At 40.4% G+C, this 23,213-nt stretch overlaps 1 protein-coding gene across 7 annotated transcripts in view; it reads left to right on the top strand.

The window, feature by feature from the left end:
* PITPNC1 (phosphatidylinositol transfer protein cytoplasmic 1) overlaps positions 1-23,213 on the top strand; it is a 71,081-nt gene that overhangs the window by 30,146 nt on the left and 17,722 nt on the right. For 6 of the 7 annotated variants that reach the window (XM_042865083.1, XM_042865088.1, XM_042865089.1 and 3 more), the window contains 4 exons: positions 1,915-2,003; positions 2,358-2,365; positions 12,875-12,946; positions 21,873-21,968. In XM_042865083.1, coding sequence (XP_042721017.1) covers positions 1,915-2,003; positions 2,358-2,365; positions 12,875-12,946; positions 21,873-21,968 — 265 coding nt within the window. The remainder of the gene's footprint in view (positions 1-1,914; positions 2,004-2,357; positions 2,366-12,874; positions 12,947-21,872; positions 21,969-23,213) is intronic. The other variant, XM_042865086.1, reaches the window with a different exon arrangement.

The following is a 23,213-nucleotide window of genomic DNA, read 5'->3' on the forward strand; positions in this document are numbered from 1 at the left end:
TGTGTTGAGTACTTGAACAGTGCAGATCTCATGGAGATCCAGTAGCTATGTAACACATTTGCCAGACCTGTCCCTTGTCCAATTGAGTAAAGAAGCACATATATTAGGTATTGTTAGCCATAATTTTTCCTCCTTGCTTTCTTGTATTAATAAGCTTTGATTTCCTTCATTCCATTCTTCTGTTTTCTTGTCATTGGTCTAAGTTAAATTACTTCCTTGTCATGGTTAAATTCAGGAGTAGACAGGTGAAGAAACTGTTTGTTGGCCTGGTGGTTTGGGCTTTGAATTGGGAACAGTTGTCCTTTCCTGCTTGCACAGCTGATCTTGGTCCAGATACTCTATTCTTATTCTGCTGCACACATGGTTTTCAAGCAGACGGTCTTCAAAGTTTCCTCCATTATATTTCAGGTGATCTGATTTGTTTTTGCAGCCATCCATCACAGGACACCTTCTTACACCAACTTGCAGTGAATTGTGAAGGAATATCACTATGAAGGTTCCAGCAACAGATGGGTTTGGACAGCTTCACACAGTCGTGAGCGGTTGTCCTCTGTGCTTTGCCAAATGCTCATGAACAATCAGTGAGATACTATCATCAGTATCTACATAGATTTAGAAATATTTTGTGTACTTATGCCTCCACTGTTGCTCAAGCAAGCAGCATGCTGCAGCCTCACTTAAAATGTCGTTATTTCACAGACAAAAGCTTCTGTTGCCATAGTGGTTGTAGCTGCCACAATAGTCTTAAACTTGTTATTTTCAGTGATGGTTTCTTGGAAAGATTTATGTGTTATTTTCATTTGTGTTTTATTGCCTGCTAATATTTTAATTCTTACATATGTAAAAAGGTGCGTAAAAGATTGTACATAAGAGAGATTTGTGTAAAGAAAACCTGTTTTAGAGCAATGTCATCAAAGAGCAAAAGTCAATGCACTTGACTTTGAATCTTCAGGTAACGTGCCAATGTCTGCATTTTGCCTCTGGGCAAATTCAATATTTATGCATAGTTAGGTCATGGTTAAACAAACCTTAATGATCCAAACTTATTTTCCCCTGAAGTTTGCTAATACAGGAAGTCTTTTTACTTTCACGCATGTAGTTATGCTTAAATAACTTTCAAACATTTATAGCTGGGAATTAAAACTTCAGTAAAGATTCAGCCGTAGCCTGAGTGATCTTCTGACACACAGACAGGCAGCACAGTTTGAGTCCCTGAAGTACGGTGCAGTTTGTGCTCACAGAAAGTCCATGTTTGTCTGAGTGGCCAGCACTACATTTCTGTTACTGACAGCTCAAGTGACTGTAATTGATGTCGTTAGGAAAGGCTTGGATGGTGGATTTGCTTGAACTTTGCTTCTTCTTAAAATGTGTGGCTGTTCATCACTCATTTGGTACTCTGACGGTAAGGGTTTGTGTGCCAGCAGGGGATAAGGGGAAATAGGAAACCGCCTCTAAGAACAAAGGACAGAGTCAAGATGGAAGTGGACCAGCACCACAGACTTGCTCATGAGCTCTTATTAGAGGGTGCCTCCCTGTGGCTGAGGATTCTGTGGCACAGACACCTTGCAGGGCTCACCTGCTGCATCCTCCATGGCCTGAGCTGCGAGGCTCAGTTCTTGAAACTGCACTGAAACCTCAGCTTGTGTCTGATCAGAGATCACTGCACTGGTGCCATATTGCTCGATCTGGAGGGGAACAAGCTGTCTTGGTTTCGTATACATCTGTGGAGAAATCTGAAACAACGTGTGTTTGTGAGATAAAAATATTGGGAAGTCTGAGTATTACTGCATCCTGTGAAACACTTGTCACAGTATGAGCATGTTTGAAAGCACCTGTACTACATACATACATACGGATCATAACGTATTCTAATTATGCATAACGTATTCTAATTATGCATTTTCTTATTTTCAGCAAACTACCTAGCTGGGCTAGAGCAGTTGTTCCGAAAATATTTTATGTTACAGAGAAGGCTTGGAATTATTATCCTTATACAATCACAGGTAAGGAATAAAATGATTACTAACTTGTTTTTGAGTAGTTCATCTTACCTTCAGAAGCTCCAGATCACATGCTGAGTGATAGACACAGATTACAGACTATGGCTAAGGGAAAGCTGTAATCTATGCGATACCCTCCTTGCAAATAAAGCATCGTGCACTTAGACTGTGCTGACTTGTACCCCCTGTTGTCCCATACTCTTTAGTAACACATAAATCAGCAGATTGTCAGACAGAATTACTTTAATGATTAATGTGTGTTTGCTGCAAGGGTCTTGCTTCAGTGTTTTATTTCACATTTCTTTTTTTTCTTTTCCCTCATCTTTTTTTTTTTACAAATGGACGACTGGAAATCAGAATACACAGTAAGTTTTTCCTTTTATTCTAAAAATAGTGTAACTATGTGAACTATAGTACTGGGAGCCAAACTGATTCCTCCTTCTTAATACAACTAATATGTAATGCCTTCAATAGTGGAACTGTTTGTTTCAGAAATGAAATGTTACATTTGAACTATTCCTTATAAATTATTGACTTTTTTTTAGCATTTGAAATATGGTATATTTTTATGCAGTAACTGTAACATAGAAGATCTTCTATAAAACAAGGCAAGGCTTTTAAAGTTCTAGTTATTACTTGGAGATATGAGAACATACTTTGTTTTATTTATTGTTTTATTAACTTATAAAATGCTCATCTCTGGTATGGTATCTGGGAAACTGTATGATCTGTAGACAAAATTAAGAATAAACTGGGCCTGGTGCCCAGAAAAAAAAACCCAACAGTTATTCTCTCTAGCAGAGCTGAGGCAAAATATAGCACATAAATCATGAGAAAAATTATTCTAAATGAATTGACCTCAATAATATACAGTGAGTTTTCAACAGCCTTTGGAAGATGAGGGGGAGATGGTGAGGAAATTCCAGGTGAAAGGGCACTTCAGAAACAGCTGCCTTGATTTAGATTGAGTTTCTGTTATAAAATATAATCCGTTTGGTTTTTAATTCTGCAGTGTTCAAAGTGTTTGTGCAATGCTTAAAAACCTGTGAAGAATAAAGAGGAGAGATTTTGATGCGATAAATGTGAAGGAGTCAAAATAAAGGGATTTTGGAGGCTTAGCTCTGCAAGCTGGAGGCTTAGAGTTATAAATGTAAGCTAGGTTTGAAAACTTGTGTAGATGAACTGTACTTTTTAACATTTACTTTATGTATGTAGGTTGCTCCAAAAGCAATGCCTCCTATTGTTTCCATGAAGCAAGGAGTACAGTAACACTGTTTGATAGAGCAAATTCTCAGCTATAAAACACTGTTTTTCCAAGAGTCACCACCATTAGCTGATTCACACAGATAGGCTAATCAAGATGCTCTTCATCTTCTGGTGTGACAGCTGTGCGTGGCCATCCAGAATGTGGCTTGTTCATATCAGTGTCACCACAGCTGAAAAGCACCACTGCCCCTTGCTGTGCTCACGTCCACTGCTTGGTCTCCATCGACATTCAGCAAGTGTTGATGGATGTCAGGGGTGCCGTTTTTTCCACATGGAGGAATTCAGTTCCACCCCTTTGCTTTGAACACACTCCTGTGTCGTACACAGTTGTCAGAGTGCCCCTTTGCTGCCATCTGTCACATAATGGCATACTGATGGAAAGGTCTGGCCATCCCACCAACATCCACCCCTGTGGGCCAGCATAGCAGGAGGCATTACTTGCGGAGCAGCACTTGCATTTATTATGTATTCTGCTTTGTTTCACGTGAGTTTCTTACAATAAACAAATTTCACATGTACCATAATGGGTAATAGCAAAAAAGGGACAGACTCAGCTATTTTTGTCTGAAGACGTTTTCAGTGAGGCCTGTTGCAGTTTACAGTGATTAAGTGATTAAACCTTTGATAGCAGCTTAATCTTGCACTGTGAAGATGACAGGCTGTGTCACATAGATACCTGTTACTCTGTTGAGTACTTTTTTCTTTCTCTGAAAGAGACAGGTAGGAATGATTGAAGCAAACAATCTTATGTCTGAATTTAAAATGCAGCACATTGTCGAAACCAAAGAGCAACGTCATTCTCAAAGAATTTGAGTCAGGAAGTGATCTTTTCCTAATCTGATGAGACAACACCTGGGACACGTTGCAGGGAGGGTGTGTAGAGCAGATCCAGCTGAAGGGGTGTTTCAAGAGCAGAGCTGAATAGTGTTCTAAAGAAAAATCAAATGGGTCTACAAATGCAGAAGGTAGGCAGAACAGTCCCTTAGTGACAGTGCAGCTGCCTGTGGGAATTCCCCAGTTCCCATAATTGCTCACAGTGGTGCAAGGAAATAAAGCTAAAAATATTGGGATGAGATTAAGGAAACTGCATTTCAGTCGGAAATCTAAAGCCAGTTGACTGTGAAATGGTATTCAGGGGAAAATAGAGAAAATTCTTTGCCTCAAACTATTGATTCTAGAACAGAAATGTTAAATATACCACTGGGAATAATTCCAATGCTTGCCTAGAATATTTATCTAAATTTGTATCTGTATTTATTAGAGAATTCTTACAGAAAGCATTAACCAGCACAGATCTTCCCCAGAATGTGTAAGACAGCTTGGAAACACTTTTTTCTAAAAAATGGAAAATTCCCTCTAGGGTCTGTGGGACATCAGGGGAATTAAACTGAGCCTCAGTTCGAGGAAAACTGATTCTGAAACCAAAAAAAAAATTGACACATTGACAAATCAACCAAAAATTGCATAAATGAAGCAGAACCTTACCAAGGTGTGCATACTGCTAGACAGGAGAAATCCTGCCTTTGTGAATCTCCACTCCAAATGAAGAGCAAGGATCTTAAAGGCTCCGTGGTGTCATTTCTGTGTGCATTAGTGCTTCAGAAGAGGATGTGAATGGCAGACTGCAAGGCTTAGCCATATCAACTGTAAAATACAAAGGCTGTTCAGAAACTGGGCAACATCAAACACATACACTAGAATTCAGTGGTTCTGTACAGACTAATCTGTTTTGCCTGTGAAACAGTACAGATTTCATAAATATGAGTTTCTCAAGGACCTGAAATTGCAAGATCACATAGGGAAAAAAGTTCAGCAAGCATTGAAAATAATTTCTGGATTGCTGTTCTCTGGAATGGTAGTGTGAAAAAACAGGAGTGATTGGATGCATGGCAACAGAAATGGGAGTCGGTGTTCATTGTGTTTGTACTCTATAGTCTGGGTCTAGTTTTAAGGGCATCCACTTTGAAGAATGATGTCTGTTCCACAGCAGATCTCTAAATCTGACAGCGAGCAGCAAGATACGGCTGCCTGGTTGACAATTGGGTCTTGACAGCTGTATTAATAATATAAAAAAGATAATGAGCTTTACAGAATGACTGTACAAATGATGCTATCTGTTGTGCAATATGTGAAATACTGTAATGCCAGGAAAGCATTTTAAAACGTATACCATGCTCTTTGTGGAGGAGGATCTCATTAGAACTGCAGTACAAGAGTCTTGTTGTCAGCAAGGTGTGACATGGGTTATGTCCCAAGAAGTGCTGCATCGAACCTTGAGCTAATCCTTGCAAGCTTCCTGCTGCTATTGAAAGAGGAGGAAGTAGAAAAAATGCTTCTGAAGCTGAAGCCAAAGGAATTCATCCAGGTTTGAATGAACTTAGTGAATCAGATAGTGCCTTCATGTTCAAATGGTTGTTATAGTGGTGGGGCATTGCTTAAGGACAGTAAGTGAGAAAACCTATTTTTTCTGGCTCTTAAACTTCCATTTAAATTGCTCTGATTTTGATCTTGTAATTAAAAACCTGGTGAGACAGCTTGCTAAAACAATTTTTACTTACAAGTTCATTTAATGTTGTAATTAAGCTGATGGTAAGCTTATAAATTTGGGATGCTGCATTTGAGGTACAGCTGGAAGGAAGCCCTATAGACGTAACTCCTAGGGATGCTGGGTGATTGGGAGTTTCCCTGGTACTGGTGAGTGCCTGCAGCCAAGCAATACTTGCTTTGGGGAGCAGGTGATTCCTGCTGCTGGCTTTTAGGAAGAATTCCTTTGCCAGTTTTGGGATGAAACCTTTTCCACTTGGAAGCTGGAGAAAAGATGTCCTGGAGCTCTCAACAAACCCTTAAGTACCAATTTGTTGTAGTATTTACATATGTATCTTTTCAGAAGTGTGTGAAATATTCTGTTTTTACACATGTGAAGAATGACTGAGGAGATGCTTACTCCTCTCTGAGGTTGTCCAGCTAGATTAGAAATAATTAGAAGTAGAATTAGAAATAATTAGAAGTAAACTTGTCTGTGTTGCAAACCAAATGAAAAAGGAATGCACAGAACTACGTTTCTGAGCCTGCATCAGGACATTGTCTCTACTTCACCTCTTCAAGGGACAGTTGAGATTTTGGAGAAAGAGAGGAAGGAGAAAAGAGAAAAAATACATAATCTTTGACAGCTGTTGGTATCACATTTGTAAGTGTATAAAGCAGGATGGAGACTCCAGATAGCATGTTTTACTTTCTGCATGAAGGTGGAGACTTATTTCAACCAGCCAGTGGTTCAAATTGAGTTAAGAATAGGACATACATTCAGAATATTTATGAAAAGCAGTTATGGAACAGAAAACAGGAGACAATAATTCCTTTGATTTATCAAAGTGACATTAATTCTTCTACAGCAAATGACTGAGGCAAATATAATCATTTCATCTGCTATGTGTCAGGGCCCCAGAGTGATAGTTGCTAACTGTTCCATTATTGACCCGCTGTTTTCTGATTACTTTGAGAACAGGCATGTTATGTGCTTCACTTAGCTGCCAGTTTATCCATGGAGTAAATTAGCTGGAAGGGATGTTCTTGTAACTGTTAGGTTTATAATCCTGAGAAGGGGGGGAAAAAAAAATCAGATGTTTGCAGTGCTCACTGCAATGAATTTGTAGGGTTTTATTCTCTGCCTTCTCTTTATCTGATTACCAGTGCGTGAAATCTGAAAGAAATACATCAGTCTTGCCTTCAGTGCACAAACATTTCTCCAGCTGAGTGCGAGAAGGGTCTGCATTAAAGGTGCAAAAAGGTCTGTATGAAAGAATACAGAGTTACTCCCCAAGTTCCTTCCCCACCTCCCCTTAAGGTTGGAGGAGAGGCTCTGAATTGATGCTGTTATTCTGGTAAAAGGCAGGTTTGGTTCCTTGAGAGATTGTAGCAGAGAGAAGGACTGCTGCAATATTTTTAAGAATCGAATAATAGAAAACACCAAACCTGTGTTCTTACTTAATAGCTTCATACTGTTCAGTCATCCCATTCTTTACAGACTAAATCCAACTGCTTAGGGCAATTCTCTTTTTCCACTTTGCTTACCATAAAGCACTTCAGACTGCTCTCTGATTCATAGCACTGCCATTTTCACTTGCACACAGTTTCTCACTCGCACTCTCCCTCAATACACAGGTTCCTGTTGCCATGTATCAGAGAAGGAGGTCCTAGGGGAAGGCAAGAACAGAGATAGGAGCTGAGTTTCAGGGGTTGGAGGCAATTGTTAGTTAACTGGTTCTTCAGGTTTTTATATGTAATACAAACAAAGAGTGATTTCCTTCCTTAGCTTGTCATTTCCATTATTTTCTGCGCCATCTTTGCCATCCCCACTGGTGCCAGCTTGTGCAATAGGTGATCTGCACCGCAGAGCAGCTCTGTGCTTGCATGCTGTTCTCTCCAGACTATTTTGAAGGTAATCAATATTGCAGGCTCCATTTGTTTTTCTCACTGCTTTGATTTTCAGTGAGAAGATGCTGTTACCAACGGACTCCCAAAACAGTGCCCCAAATTTTTGAATTCAAAGCAGTGAAATCTCCAAGTTTCTCTATTTAAAGCATGAAAAATAACATTGCCTGGCTGGTCTCACCTTGTTATAGCAGTTACTGTTTTCTCTAGCTCTGAACTTCAGATGCCCCAAGGGGTCCCATTGTGTATGTTGTGGATGTTACCTTGGAACACATGTGACCATATTAAAAAATTATAATAATAATAATTCATTAGCCTGAAATGTGGTGGGAGATCAGAGGGCATTGAGGTGGAATGTTGGCCTCCCCAGGTTTGTATGTCAGCATTTAGATATACTTCTGCTTTAAAAAAAAAAACAAAAAGTGGCATTAACTTTTGCTGCACAAAAATAGGTTTTAGGGGTTGTGGCTTCATATTCACAAGGAGCAGAATTAAGGTGTAGCAGTGAGAGATCTGGCAGTTGTTTGAACGTTAGTCAGAAGGAAACTCTGGAAAATGAAACTAAAGCTAAAAATGGTGTTGATAAAATAACACTTAACCTGTACAGAACGGGTTACAGAAGGGCAAAAAACTGCTCTGAGTTACCTTCTGTCCAACATCTCCGCTGGCAATGGCAGCAATTCCTTCAGCCACCTCAGATGTAGTTAGTATGCAAAGGTTATTTTTGCAAGCTTCTACTTAAAAAGATTGTAAAACACCATATGTGCTTGACTGTTTCTTTAAGACTTTGGCAAGTGTTTTGGCATACTTAGGTTCTACCCTGTTCTTCTAAGGGTTTCTTATTGCTATGGCAACACTAATCAATCACCGTGCTAAAAATAGGCCTTTCGTTTTCCAAGAGGCTATCTGTGGTGAGTTGAAAATCCAACTGCAGTGGGTGCTTTTTCCGTATGCTGCTTTCATTTCACTTTGTTTTAATCTGGAAATACCCGTGCTGCTGTGCTGTACTTGGTTACAGACCCACGGGCATTTTGCTGGTTGCTCTCTTGAGCTTTAATCCTCTCCTGGCCCATCCCAGAAAGGATGCTGAATGCAGGGAGCAAACAAACAACAGCACAGAGAACAAAAACACCTGAAATACTCTTTGGTTTTGGTTGGGTTTTTCTTGTTTTGTTTCTCGTGTCCCTCCCAGGCACCTCTAAAGAAATGTGGAGGTGACAGTAGGAGACGCCTCCTTAGCAAGTGTTAATGAAAGAACCCTTAACCTGCGACTCTGGAGGCACTAGGGCTGTTCTATAGAAATCAAGTGCAGGTTTAAATTTAAGATTAAATGTGCCACTATTTCTTTGTCCAAAGAGGATCCTTGTAACTGTAGAGATAATGGAACGGAGGCGTGGAAGCAGAGCCCTGCGCACTGCTGTGCGTGGATGGCAGCACGGAGGGAGCGGTGCTTTGGAGAAGAAATGTGCTGAAAGGTTTTTTACCTCTGTTGGTTCCCAAGTTTGATTCCACCTGTTGCATAACACTGAATCCCTGGCTGGGTCTGTACACAGCCACTCAAGTAGAAAAAAAAATGTACTTCTTGCATGAGTAATAAAAGTCTTTTGAACGATGCATAAACAGTTTTCTGGTTCTGCCGGAGCCCTCTGCCAATTAGTCAGAGTGCAGCTGATGAATCATGAGACGCAGTCTGTGAAATGTTCAAAAATTTGGACCCTGCTAAATGTTCCTGAAAGCCACCGAGCCCCCCGCAGCTGCTGGAGCAGTGGTTGGCGGCCAGCTCTGCAGAGCTGTGTTGGCAGTCCAGTTCTTTTTGTTGAACTGTAGCTTTCATTTGGAGGTAAATTCGTGTTACCATCTGCAAAGCAACAGTGAGGTTGACTTTTGATAGCTTTATGCTAAAATGATTTTCTGCTTTTTAATGAGGTGCCGTGAGGTGAGTGGCACTCAGTAGTTCTTGTGCAGAAATCTGGAGATCCTCAGGCATTTCCTAACTTCTCTTGTTTGAAATGCCAGAACAGAAGGTTGTTTTTTACAGTCTAGATTTGGAGTTGCAGGGAACAACACTTTGATTCCGTGCTTCACTGAACTGCCAAAGGCAGCCTGATGGCACCTGAAGTTCAGTCTATAGAATGGCTGAGTCTCTGAGTGTCACGGTCTGACTCATTGCTGGTAAACTGTAGATGGTGGTAGAAAGTAGCAGGTATTTATTTTATTGCAGGGGAAGTGAGAAATCTGTCATTTGGCATTATTCCATATTTCCTAGCTATGCTTCAGGTCAACAGCACAAATGTTTCTCATGTTTTGTGTTACATCCCCCACTGTACCTGAAACTGTGCAGTGTTTGATCACTTACATCATCCACTGCTTCCATTTGTATCAGTTCTGTTTTGGAAGCGTCCATTTTAACTGTGTAGCAAAGAAAATTAAATTTTGGTCATCAGATGGAAAGGGCAGATTCTTAACAGGTAACTAAAGCCTGGGCTGCAGCAGTAACCTCGAAACATGCAGACACAGTGCCAGTAAACAGTATGTTGTGCTATTGGGGCATACATCTCTGCAGCTTGTAGTGAAAACCTTCCTAGAAGCTGGTGCTCAGACGTAAGCCCTGAGTCCATCGTAGTGCAGTACCAGGTTCTGCGTTCAGTGCACAGCTCTGGGAGGCACTGATAAAAACAGAACGATGGATTAATTGGCAGGCTCTGCTCATTTCCTCAGGGATGCTTTCCCTGGGGATGCCCATTCGCAGAGCTGTGGGTTGTTGTCAGCAGCAGCTCTGTATGCCTGGGCTGTGATGCCAGCACTTATGTGCCTTTGTGGAACACAGAGCTGCCATTTGTGAGGTTTTGAAATTCATGACCCCTGTTTTTACCATCCAAGCTCTAAAGAAGTTCTTTTCCAAACGCTCTGAAAACTGTGCAATAGATGTCAGTGCTTTTGTTATTTTTAATCTGTGTTCTGTAGCCCACCTCTAGTAGTAATTTACATCTGCAATCTTCCCCATTCTCATGCGTGCATGGAAAACAACTGGAATGTTCTTTACTTTTAGAATGTGAATCATCTGAGTGATATGAACATTGTTTTCAGTCGTGATGGCATTCTCCATCTGCTGGGTCATTCCATATCTCTGTAGCAAGACATTCATAGCTTTTTGCTTACTTTAAGAACATTTATTTGTAGAGTTCTTGCCATCAATCACTTTTATTCACCTCTCCTTCCAACTAACATTAATATAACTCAAGGTTCTTCATTCCCCCTTTTTTGTTGTAGTTTTTCTTGGTGGTTTAGTTTGTTGATGAACTTCTTTCCTGCTCTTTGCTGAGGCATTTGTTTGCAGATGTTTTCAGCTGTCTGTCAGCACAGGAGCAAAATACTGAGATAGGTGATACAACCTCAGTTCGGAGAATATCTGGAATTTCTCTCTGTGTGTCAGTTTGCATTACGAGATCCACAGCTCTGTCAGAGTGCTTATAAATACTGCATATCTTCAGCTGGTGTTTTTGAGACTCATAAGTCATCGATCTTTAATTGCCCGCGAGATGTGGATAACAAGGAACCAGCTCACCTGGCACTGAACTTGCCCCATCTTGCACTCTACATGCTGGTGATTTTTTTAGTGTTTTATTTTGTCACTCAGTGCACGAGCTGCATGGCTGAGAGCTGGTTGCAGTTTAGGGTGGATTGAGGCTCATAAGATGCCAGTCCCCAGAAATCTTTCCTGAAAGGGGAGATGTTTATGTGATTTGAAGGGAAGCTGGTGTGGTCTGTCATCCACAGCAGCAATGTGTGCCATAGGAGCATCTCGTTGTGTTAATGGAGGGGCAGCCTGAGCAGCAGCCTTCTTCCTTCCTCCAGAATGAGCCTGCTATCTCTACAGCCCCGGGCACCAGAACTCTGTTCTGGCAAAACTCATTCTTTTTGCATTCTTTTTGGGTGGATGTGCTTATGAATATTTCTGCGGTCAAAAGAAAATTGAACCATTATTTTTGAGATGAGATTCACAGAATGGGGAATATATTTTCTGTCTTCTCAAAGGAGCAGGCTTCTCATTTTGATTTTGTTGCGTGGCAGATTGTCTTCTAAATCACCTCCTTTCTTACTCACCAGCCCATCCCTTAGAAGAATTATCCAAACTTTATCAAGTCCAAACTTGGACCAACAGCAGTGTTAATGCTAAGCATCACAGTGCCCTCGTTGTGTAAGCTGTGCGTACAGTACGAGAAGTAGTCATTGGCTTTGCAAAGGCATTTTGCCATAGGGTGTTACTGATGCATTATACCAGTAACTGCCACCTCAGTTCTGCTGGCAGTTATTGCAAGACTTGATGACTAACAGTGGAGATGCTGTTAAACTAACATTCTTTGGAGTCTTTTAGATGTTGACTCTGTCTGCCTCACTGAAAACCTGGTTTGAAAGAAGAGCAATGGAGCGCTAAAGAAAAGATACTCCAGTGGAGAAAATGTTGCAAATTATGTTGCCTGCTATTATGAAATCTAGTCTTGATAATCCAACTAAATTGAGCAATCCACAGAAAAATTTATTCCCATGTAAAATACAGAAATATTATCTTTGTGAGAAAAAAAATTTTGCATCCTGAATTTTATTGCATTATTCTCTAGAGATTATTTTGGGTTTTAGTGTAGAACATTTTCCAGACAGCTCATAATCCATCTTAATCTAATTAATAAGAAATTATGTTAAATTTTATTGTCCACTAAAAGTGAAAATAAACCAAACCCTTGCATGTCAAGGTACTGGAGCTGTTTGTGCAGAACCTGCAGGCAATGAAAAGTCCTTGGGATATTTTGTGTGGGGGCAGCCTTGTCAGTGGTGGAGAGTGTTGGGTTGCTCACAAGGTGGTGGAGTTCTGCTCATAGGGTGTTCAGTGCTCCTGTGTATAAGGAGCATGAAAACTACAGTAGCTGGTTATTCCAAGAACTCACACTAATTTATTTATACACTCATTGCAGTGTTCTGCTTTCAGATATAATCTCTGCATCCTTCCAGAATCATAAAATGCTTTCATGTTTTGTGTAAATCTGACAATTTTTCTTGAAGTAACACAGGGAAAAAAAACCCAACAAGAAAGCTGTTACCAACCAGAATGTTCTGAATGTGTCAGTTGATGAAACACAGCATATTTTTATCATGTCAAACGCATTTCTCTTTTGTTACAGTGTTCATTTTTGCCTAAGTTCTCCATTCACATAGAGACAAAGTATGAGGACAACAAAGGAAGCAATGACAGCGTAAGTAGGATGACTTCTGCAAAATTAAATGTAATTCTTCTAGGTAATCACGGTCCGTCTCTGGGCATTTCAGTCGGAGAAAGAGGCCTTCTCAGGTTTGTATCTTCACTCCTAGCTGGGTGTGCTGTTGGTGAGCAACTTGTCAGCTCGGGAGGTGGTTACCTACAGCACCACGATGGAAGATTCATGCACACAGCTTTCTTTCTGTGTCTGCCTGTTATTTTTCTGAACACAATGTAATCTATGTATGTCACTTCGGCTCCTGTGAACATTAGTGGTAAAGGAAGGAAATATTTCTTTATTTTGTTCCTGTTTTAAGTTGTGTTCTAGTTCATCCATTTCACAGTATGTTCTGTCTACCTGAGCAAAGGGGGTTGAATTTGCAAGAGCTGGTATGAGGAGCAAGCAGGAAACTTAACGATCAGACAGGAAAAATCTCAACAAAGCAACATCAGGGACCAACATTGAGGTGATGTGTTGGCAAGTTAGGAAGTTCTCAGAATGAGAGCTTAGAAATGGAAAGGATAATTAAGTACAGAACTGTAGGAGAAGGGTGAGAATGAGTAACCAGCAGCTGCTGGGCAGGAATGCAGAGTGGGAATAAGAGAAGAGGGCACTCAGAGTTTGTTTGGTTCTCTGACAGGGAGCAAAGCAGGGTCAACTTGCAAGAAAAGAATAAAGTTAGATACAGCTGGATGAATAGACAAATACATTCTTGTGTGTTTGATTTTGGCATGCCTTAAACAACCATTTGTTGCAGACTTGTGGGAAGAAGCTTGTAAGTGTGAAATACTGTTTGAAATATCTGAAAAATTGGTCTGTAACAGCGGCCTGATGAAGGAGTGCTTCAAAGTCAGTAGAGCAGATTTTAAAGGGATCTGAGGCACAGGCACTTTTTGTGTCCAGAGATGAACCTTAGTAAAGCTGCTCAAGGGACAAATGTTGTGCTTTCCAGCTCCCAACTGCCTTGGGCCCCTGTTAGCAAAGCTGACATCTCTTGCACTGCTTATGGCAGCACAGTTATGTGTAAAAGAACAAGATATAATTTTAGAATAGAATTATTCAGTTGGAAGGGATCTACAAAGGCCATCAAGTGCAATTATCCAACCACTTCAGGTGTACCCAGGACTTAAAGTGTATTATGAGGAGTGCAATCCAGATGCCTCTGGCGCACTGTCTGACATTGGGGAATAGACCTCCTGACTAGGAAGTCTTTGAGCAATCTCATAATAAGTAATTTTTTAATGAGTACCTGATCTGCACCTACTTTGAATTACAGTTTGAATAACGTTTTGGCATACAGAAGCTTTCCCAATGATAACACAGATCACAGCCACCAGATACCAACTACTTGCAGTCACTGCTAGTGTGGGCCAGGTTGAGATCAGTGAGAGGGGGAGAGAAAAGAAAAAAATGTGTTACATTACGAACTATGTGAGCTTTGCATTATGTAATTTATGCACTTTTTAATCTTCACTTCTACTTTTTGGCAGCCCTTTTTAATTCAAAGCAAGCCCACACCTTTGGTTTCAGGAGGGTTTAGATTACTGTTCTGGTACATTATAATATCAGCAGTGAGAAGACACATTCTGTACTGATGCCTGACAGGAAGAACTGAAGCTGTTTAACCAGGGAAGTTTCAGATTTTTTTTAGTGTGTCAGTTTTGTAGCTAAAATACTATGATTCAAGTCCTGAATAGTCCCAGCCAGTGAATTTAAGAAGAAATTTGCACAGAAATAGCATGCTCAGATCATGTAAATGAAAAAGTATCTGTTCTTTGAATTCAGCTCTTCAAAATGTAGTCGTTACCAGAGTACCAAAGGAGTGATGTTAAATCACATTTATGACCTGAGTCACAGCCTAGGCGAATACCTGCCAAGATGAGCTGCTTTCATTGACCTTTACTGAAGTGAGGTGGTGGAAAAAGTCTGAGGACTGTATTCCAGCCCTCATTTCCATGACTTCTAATGCCCATAGCTATGTTATGCATTGGTGTGAACACAACACACCAATCTACAAATGATCTACGTATTTTTCTGTTGATCCAGTGACATTTATCTGCTGGTGCAGATGTGGTTGGTACAGTGCTGAGGTGCTGGAAGATTTGTAAATACAGAGACCTTGCTGAGCCCCTTGGAGCCTGTGGGCTTAAGAAGATGCAGTGTGTACCTTTCTTTCATATCAGACAAGTTTAGATTGGATTTCACTATGTCTGACCTGTCAGAAAGCAACAGGGAAATGCAATACAAAGACCCACAGTGTGTCTACAGAAATGGACACTGCAACTATCAGTCTTGGCTGGTAAACAAAGAATCAAAACAGTACGTCTGTAAATTTTGCAGTTGCAGTGCAAAATGTGGTGAATGAACTTAATGGGGGTGATGTGGGTCTGATTGGAACTAAACATTGACTGGGGGTTTTTGATCATGCAGGTTTTTTTAAATCTTTGAATTCTGATTTTTCTTCATTTCCAAGGTATCTAATAAAGTAGATATTGATTGTAGAAAGCAATCATTAGGTATAAGGATACTAAAGCTAATTATATTGATTAGTAGAAGAAAGTAATACAAATGTTCTCAGTTTGCTGTTGTCCTTTGGGAGGCTATGATATTATTATTTTATTTAATACGCTGCATTGTCTGGTAAGATTCTACCTAATTACTGCAATATATCTTGATGCAAATGCCCTCCTGATTTTTCTTCCCAGCTGTCTTGATAGAAGAAACTCAGGGAAGACGATGCCTGCTTTGTAACTTGATTTTTGTCTTGAATTTTGACATCATTTGAAGCTATTCCCTGTGCTCTGTAAGCTCCATCATTTTGATCTGTTACGTTTTGCACGTTGCTAAAAAGAGCAGTGGACAATAAAACCCTTTACTTAGATGAAGCATCAGTGACTGCATGACCAGTCTGTAGTTCTCATGGACGTGCAGTGAAGGCATTGCTCTCCAAGCACATCACTGAAGCACAGCGACATTCCTGTTCCCTGCTTGTTGCAGAAGGTTCGTTATGCTTCATTGTTTGTGTTTCTTTAGTAACAGTTCTTTCTGCTGATACTTGGGCAATGAGTTTTGCCATCTGACGGTGTCTGAGGAAAGCAAGAAAGTACATTTGTAAAAATGATCCTGTTGTTGTCAGTAAGGGAAAACTTAAAGAGCCTTACTCTTTGTAGCATGAAATTTTGCTCTGAAAAATGGAGTGGCTGGTTCTTATTAAAAAAAATAATAACAGTTTGTCTTAAATTAGAGTCCTCCTGTTGTTAAAAAGGACGTGACATGTATTAGCAAGAATAACTTCCTTAGGGGTAGTAATTTTGTGGAGCAAATGTTTTGAGGTAGAGTTGTTCTTCAGAATGACAGTGTATGAGTATCAGTGGGCTGCATTCCTGGAAGCGTCTCAGTAATGCTGAAAAAGTCATCGGAGTTACAGCAGTAATTGTGTTGATGAAAATAGATCATCCATTTGTTTTTTGCCTTACAAAGATAAGCGTGGAAAACGTGTGTCTGAGTGACCACGTGCCAGATGGAAACAAGGGGCAGTTCTGCACTCCATGTAGCTGTAAATGAACACCAGCATCTCCTGACACAGTAATAGCTGAGCATGCTGCAAGCAGCGAGCTTACAGCTGGGATCACCTGGCGTGCCATCCCTGTGAACTGCAGTGCCATCATTCACTGTTAGGAAGTCACTTCTTGACAGCGAGTTCTAATTCTGCTGTCCTAGAAGTGAGCGATATTCAGTGTTAGTATGCTTCATCCTTAGTGCTTCTTTCTGAATGCTCTGAAACATTTCACTCAATCCATATATTTTTGTCTATTTTAAATAAATTTCTCTGCCAAAGAAGAAAAGCTGTATCTAGTTTGGCTCTGCTTAGGACGGTTTTTTTCCCCCATTTTTGTTTCCTATCTTAGTACCACAAAACTAGGTTATAGCAAACTTCAGTATAGCACGTGTAAATTAAATGCAAATTCACTGTTAAGGGCGCTGCCATGAAGCACCGAATGCAGCTGAAATGGGTTCTGCTGTGCCCTGGCTTAGGCTCACTGAACTGCAGGTCATCATCTGGAAATTTCACAGAGACCTTTTAGATATCAGTGCAGAATAGGTTGCAGTCAAAGCTGGGGTCATTTGAGGGGGTAATTTTATTTGTCTGGGCTTGTTCTCCATTATGGTACTGTGAATGTGTTTATCTCCTGTGTAGTTTGCAATGAAAACAAAACACAAAGTAGCTATGGCTGCTATGGTGCAATGATGTAAAACTGCATTTCTCCGTTCAAAAAGTACAAATCTAAATTAGATATTTTATAAAAGATGAAATAATGGAGGAGTCGTGACATGGAGATTAAAAAAACAAGCTGGGAGCACGGCTGCTTATAAATACAGAACTGCCTTTGTGAGTTCCTGACCGGCAGGCAGTGATATTCCCATGCTGTTCCATCAGCCAAATTTACTGCTGTCAGGGAGAGGTTCAGTCTTTTCCCATAGAAGAATTGCTCTCAGTTCTGTGTGCCACATGATGTTAGGCAGCAATGAGGTTGAAATGGGTCAATTTCAGTAATCCTTGCCAAAGTAAATTTCAAAAGCAAATTAATGGATTTTGGTACTGGGTTTTGAACAGAATTTACAGGAAAGTTACACACACACACACACAAGTAGACTGTTTATTATTATAACTATTTTAGGCCAAATTTTGCTTAAGAAATGAGAGCTAAGTGGACCAGGTGACAGCGGCTGCTCAAGGGTGCTGCATTGACAGATGGGATCCTTGCCAGTAGTTCTGGTGATGGCAATTTAAAGAGATCAGAATTTCAAGGGGGAGAGGAGCTTTGTGCCAGATTTTCCCTTTTTAAAGAGGAAAATATAGAAGCTTACTCTTGCAGTCCTTGCTGCAATTAAACTTATAACTATTCATAAACCATAAAAGCTAGATTTAAACCATCCTGTTAATGAGGAATAGAGATGTGTTCTGCTCACAGAAGGCACTTGCAAGTATTGAGGAATTGGTGAGGTGACAAGCTGCATGGATAGACTCCATTGCTGGGGTGGGCTAAAATAGAGAGAACGTTATGAACATTCTGAGAAATACCAATATCTGCATGAAAAAATATTTTCATTTCTTATGTAAATATTTAATGCAAATGCCTATATGCACCTAAGTTGGGGGAGCCTCCCAGCCACATGCTGGGTTTATTCCTTTCGTTTGGTTGGTTTTTTGAGCCGGATGACTTTGCAATTAATACAATAGTAAGAAAGTCAGGAGGCAAATCTAATGTAATTTTAAATTACAAAGCATAAAGGTACTGTTGTGCTTCTCGTGTCATATTCTGCTGTCCTGCTAGGATCTTCTACTGTCCAAATGTAGGCAAGCTGAGTTAAAGCATTGTTGGGATGGCTGTTGGCTTTGTTAGCAACACGACAGAATACAGAGGTAGAGAAGAATGCTTTCTAAGAGGGAATTTGATGTAGGATTGAAATTCACATCTCAGGAAGCTGCATTTACATGCTGTGTATTGAGCAATGCCATCACTTTGGCTTTGTTTGTGTGTAGATGGGTATGGGTGTCTGATGACATAGGACCTGGGATGATGATAATGTTTGCTACCACGTTATCTGCCTGTAATGCTTTTAGAAGTGCTCTGCTTTTTTAGAAGAAAACCCTTTAGCCATTACCCATTTGATTTCTCTGCCTTCACTGCATTTCTCAGCAGTGGCCAACTGCCTGGGTCTAACATAGCAAGCAAGAGGACGTAGAGATCTGTCACCCAAAACCTCATGAGAGATGGGAAAAGTATATTCCAGATAAAGGCACACCAGTTTTCAATCTCACAGCTGTAGAATACTGGGTTTTCTATACAGGCTGCTCTATCAGTTTCTTTTCTGATGACTTGTCTGTACTTCAGCGTTGACCTGTTTAACTGTTTCCACAGGAAATTTTCTGTCCTTTTCAATAGTGTTTAAAATGCAAATTCTCTGCCTTATTACAGTCTTCTGACCACAGCCTCCTTGTGTCTGAATTATAAGCAAAAATAAAAATAAAAATGTGCAGTGCACAGCATTCCAGCTGGTACCTTGTCTACTCTCAATGACAAAAAACAAAACCCATAACAAGAGAGAATCATACATTATGGAATAAAGCCAAGCCAAGCAAGCGCAGATTTGACCCTGGGAGTCCTAGCAGTGTAGATGAGGAGTTTGCCAGAGTGTCTGTAGGATGCAGCAGAGTCTGGCCTTCGCTATTTATAGTCTAGCCAGGTTAGCCGCAGTGATTGTCCATGAGAGTTAACTCTTGGATCAGCTGCATGTGAAGGAGATGGAAGCCATCCTGAAGATGAAAATAAGAAAAATAGCAATGGAGCTTGCAGGAAAATACATTGAATTTGCTGTTGATTTACCATCGTCTTACAACCTGGCTTTCTGTTCTGGCTTTGGCTGCAAGGCAAGGAGAAGTTACAGCGAAGTATGTGGTAGGACACGTTGTTGTAGGTAAAGAAATATAAATGCAGCAGCTCTTATTTGTTGCAGTGGCCTTGAGTGATCCTTCTTAGGATCATCTGCTAGTTTTTCAGGGGATGGGGTTGGTGTTTGTGTTTTGTTTTGTTTTAATTTTCCCCAAAAGGAACAACTTGACAGTTGCTGAGATGACCTGTTTAAGGTCTCTCTTCCACTTTTTGTCGTTCTGTAGGTGATTTAATCCAAACGGTGCTCTTCATTAGTTTTCATTCCTCTTAGGAAGTGGAAGCATGTAAGTGTTCTTCTGTTTTAAAGAAGCTGTCACAAACAAAAAAAACCAATCCACAACAGCCAAAAGGACTTCAGCCTGACTGTTTTTCATTTGATTGTGTATTTCAATCTCAGTTAATTATCTGGCTCCCAAATACAAAGCCTGTCCAATTTTTGCCCATACAATATTTAATATTCTGCCTTTCTTCATCATCATATTAGGGACACAGACTGTTCTCACCATTCATTTTCTGCACATTTGCAAATACAGTTGCACAGATTGGGAGCCTTATGCTTCTTTTCATGGCTTTTAATCTTCTCCCTTAAAACTTTTAAATTTCTCTACTTACTTTGATCACCAGCGCAATAAACCAATCCTCCCTGCAGGTTTTGAGAGAATCCCAGATTATGTGGCTCGGAGATGCAATAAGAGAATTACAGCTAAGAAAGAAATCAGTCGTGTTCTCTAATTACTTCTTATTTTCTACTGCTGATAGAATGAAAAGATTAAATCTGTCTGCAAATCTTGCAAGGACAATCTAAGAAAGGAAGAGGCACAAACGATTAGACAACAGCTTTTGCCAGCAAAGAGAAGTGAGTGTCATTCAGCAGACTTTCAGAATGGAGGACTTGGTCAGGGATGGCCTAAGCAGCAAATAAGGTGTAGCTGAAATAGCTGAAAAATTCCTCCTGATTTTGACAGATTGGCAAAGGCATCTGTCAGCTCCACTTCTGTCAAAGTGCCTTAAAGAGAGAAAAACGCTGTAGAACTGTATTAGGGGTGCAGTGTGTGGATCGAGCCTGCGATGGAGCAGGGCTCCAGGTGTCTTCAGGTGAGATGCTGGGCAACAGTTCCACTTTAGGACTTGCAAACGTGCGAAGTTATGCAGCTGCTTACAAGTTCTAGAGTTATTTCAGCTCTATCCTGATTCAGGGCTTATGCTGGCCGGTGATGCCCATTTAAGGGAAATTTCCATTATTTGAAGCTCAGCATACGGTGGAGTGCATCTTGGTTCAGAAATAGCTGAGCTGATTTCTGCAAGATACTGCTCCGTATATCTGAGTTCACTGAGGAAAAACAAGGAAGCACAAAGCAACTTACATACATGAGATGTAATGCCTATTTAAAGTAATTTAAAGTAATACCTCAGTACTATGAAAGAGCACTATGAAGGGAAAATGTTGCAGCTCAAACTTTGTTCCAATAACTTCATTTTTTTTGCAGAGCAAAGCAGGGCTTGGGGATGTAAAATAAGCATGCAGATAGAAGCAGTCCAGAGTTTCCCTTCATTCTGTTCTGCGGTTTCAAATATTCTAACATTTCATATCCAGTCCAGTAAGCATTCAGTGCTTGTTACATTTCAGTAGTGAAAGATGAAATCACTTTAATTACCAATTAGAACTGTAGAATCAAATTTTAGCTGTTCATTTATTTGAACAGTGATTTCCTGGGCAATACTCTTCTTACGGCTCGTACGCTGGTTTGTTTGAATGCTTTGTATGGGAGACTCTGTTGCTTTCAGAAGTACCAAAGAAGTGTTCTGGTTATTGCATGGGTGTTGGCATTTTGTATTTTTAACTGTTCCTCTAGGATGAAATGAAGTGTTCACTGCATTTATTTGAAAAAGAAAGGAAGAATATAATATTTATGCTTCCAGAAACACAAGTTAAAGAACATTGTGCCCCAAAGGGAAAAACACAGTATTAGCCTGGTACTGACAGCGTACGCAACTTCCCTGAATTCTGTGGCACTGATTCCTGATGGTCTTTTAACTAGTCAGTATTTCCAAGTCCCAGAATCCTGAGTGGAAATGTACTGCACACAAAGCATACGTCTCATGGGTCACCAGTGTACCTGAATAATTAAATTATGGACAGAGGCACAGAACTGTTCTGTGCTGCAGATGCAAGTGCCTAGTATTTCCAAAATGTATGGTGCTGATCGTGCCTAGAAACACATTACTTATGCATGAGTTTGATAACATCCATTTTCTTCCCTTTGCCTGCTTGCACGTGCTGTGTGCCTGTGATGGCTGCAGAAAGTAACTGTGTCCACACAAACATTGTAGTGTTTTATTCCAGCATCTGTGCAAGTGGAAATCAAAGCGTTCTGTTGCACAGGTTACTGAAGGAGGCTTACGGCCGTTGTTCCAGGTGGATTTTCTGACTGTGCTCTGTTAGTGTTACGTTTCTTTCACTCTTGCAGATTTTTGACAATGAAGCTAAAGATCTGGAACGAGAAGTCTGCTTCATTGATATTGCCAGTGATGAAATTCCTGAGCGCTATTACAAGGAATCAGAGGTAAGAGACAAAGTGAAGGAATGTTCAGAGCTGCAGTAAAGCCTTGATTGGAGTCAAAACAGTTTTATTTTGATGTGAAATTTCCATGGTCGGTATTTTAGAAGCTTTTGATTGGATGGGAAGCTGGTAGCAAACTCTCAGTCTAGGCTGCTTGGCTCTTTGATTTACAGATCTTCAGATGACTTCTCAACCTCTTGAATGCTTTTGTATCCTGGTCGATTTGTGACCAGTACCAAACCTTTTTGTGCACAGCGGAATAGGATTTTTCTTTAAATTGTGAGGCTCACTAAAGTGTTTGCAGCTCTGAGAAGTTTTAAACATTACTGGTTTCCTAATTTGCTTTCCACCCCAAAGTAATGCCCCGTGAAGTGTCTGAGCCCCAAGCAAAGAGCAGACATGCAGGGAGAGTAGGGTTGATGCACATTGCTCAGGGGCAACTGTGACATGAGACCAGGAGGGACTGAAGCACACTGCATAATGGAGTGAGCCTGCTAAAAAGCATCAGTGGCAAACCAGCACGTTCGCTCACTTAAAATTCCCCTGAAAATTGCTCTTGTGTACATTTGACAGACTGCTTCTTTTAGGTCAATGCAATTAACTGTTCTGAAATCAGTAACAACCATGCCAATGGAGATGAGATCTCAGTGTTTTAATATCAGTGCTGGAAAATGGTGGTTCAGAACAAGTAACTGGAGAGAAAAGATCAGATCTCTGCTTGCATTTCATTTTGGAGGCACGGTTTGCCTCTGAAGCCAAGTACATATTCATAGCTGGCAACGAGTGTGGCAGCTGTTTGACTATACAATGTGAGATTACACAGTCATTTTTAGGTTAGAAAATGAAGACTTGCCAAAGAGTATGTTTCTATGCCATAGGAGCCATGCTTTTCAGACAAAAATAGTTGGGTACGTGTTATCTTCTATTTATAGGTCCCACTGCAGATTTTAAGTCCTGGTCATAAAAGAAAATTGGGTCTACAGTAGAATGAGAAGTAATTTTATTAGTTTTCTTGGATTATAAAACCCATCTGTTACGTACCCCAAATTATGTAACACCTCGTGAACCAGCTTATTGGTCCCATCATCTCATCTGAACTCCCTGGTCTGCTGGTTCTGTTCAGGAATGACTGCCTGCCACTGAAAACATCAGCATTTGACTCTGTTTTAAAGAAATCATGTCAGATTTTTCACCTCAGCGTGTGCACTTTTACACGTTGCAAATAGGAAGGTAACATCCAGCTTTTCA

Source organism: Lagopus leucura, unplaced genomic scaffold, assembly GCF_019238085.1.
Source record: "Lagopus leucura isolate 7727_CA_CO unplaced genomic scaffold, USGS_WTPT01 Super-Scaffold_797, whole genome shotgun sequence".
In the NCBI taxonomy this organism is placed as follows: Eukaryota; Metazoa; Chordata; class Aves; order Galliformes; family Phasianidae; genus Lagopus; species Lagopus leucura.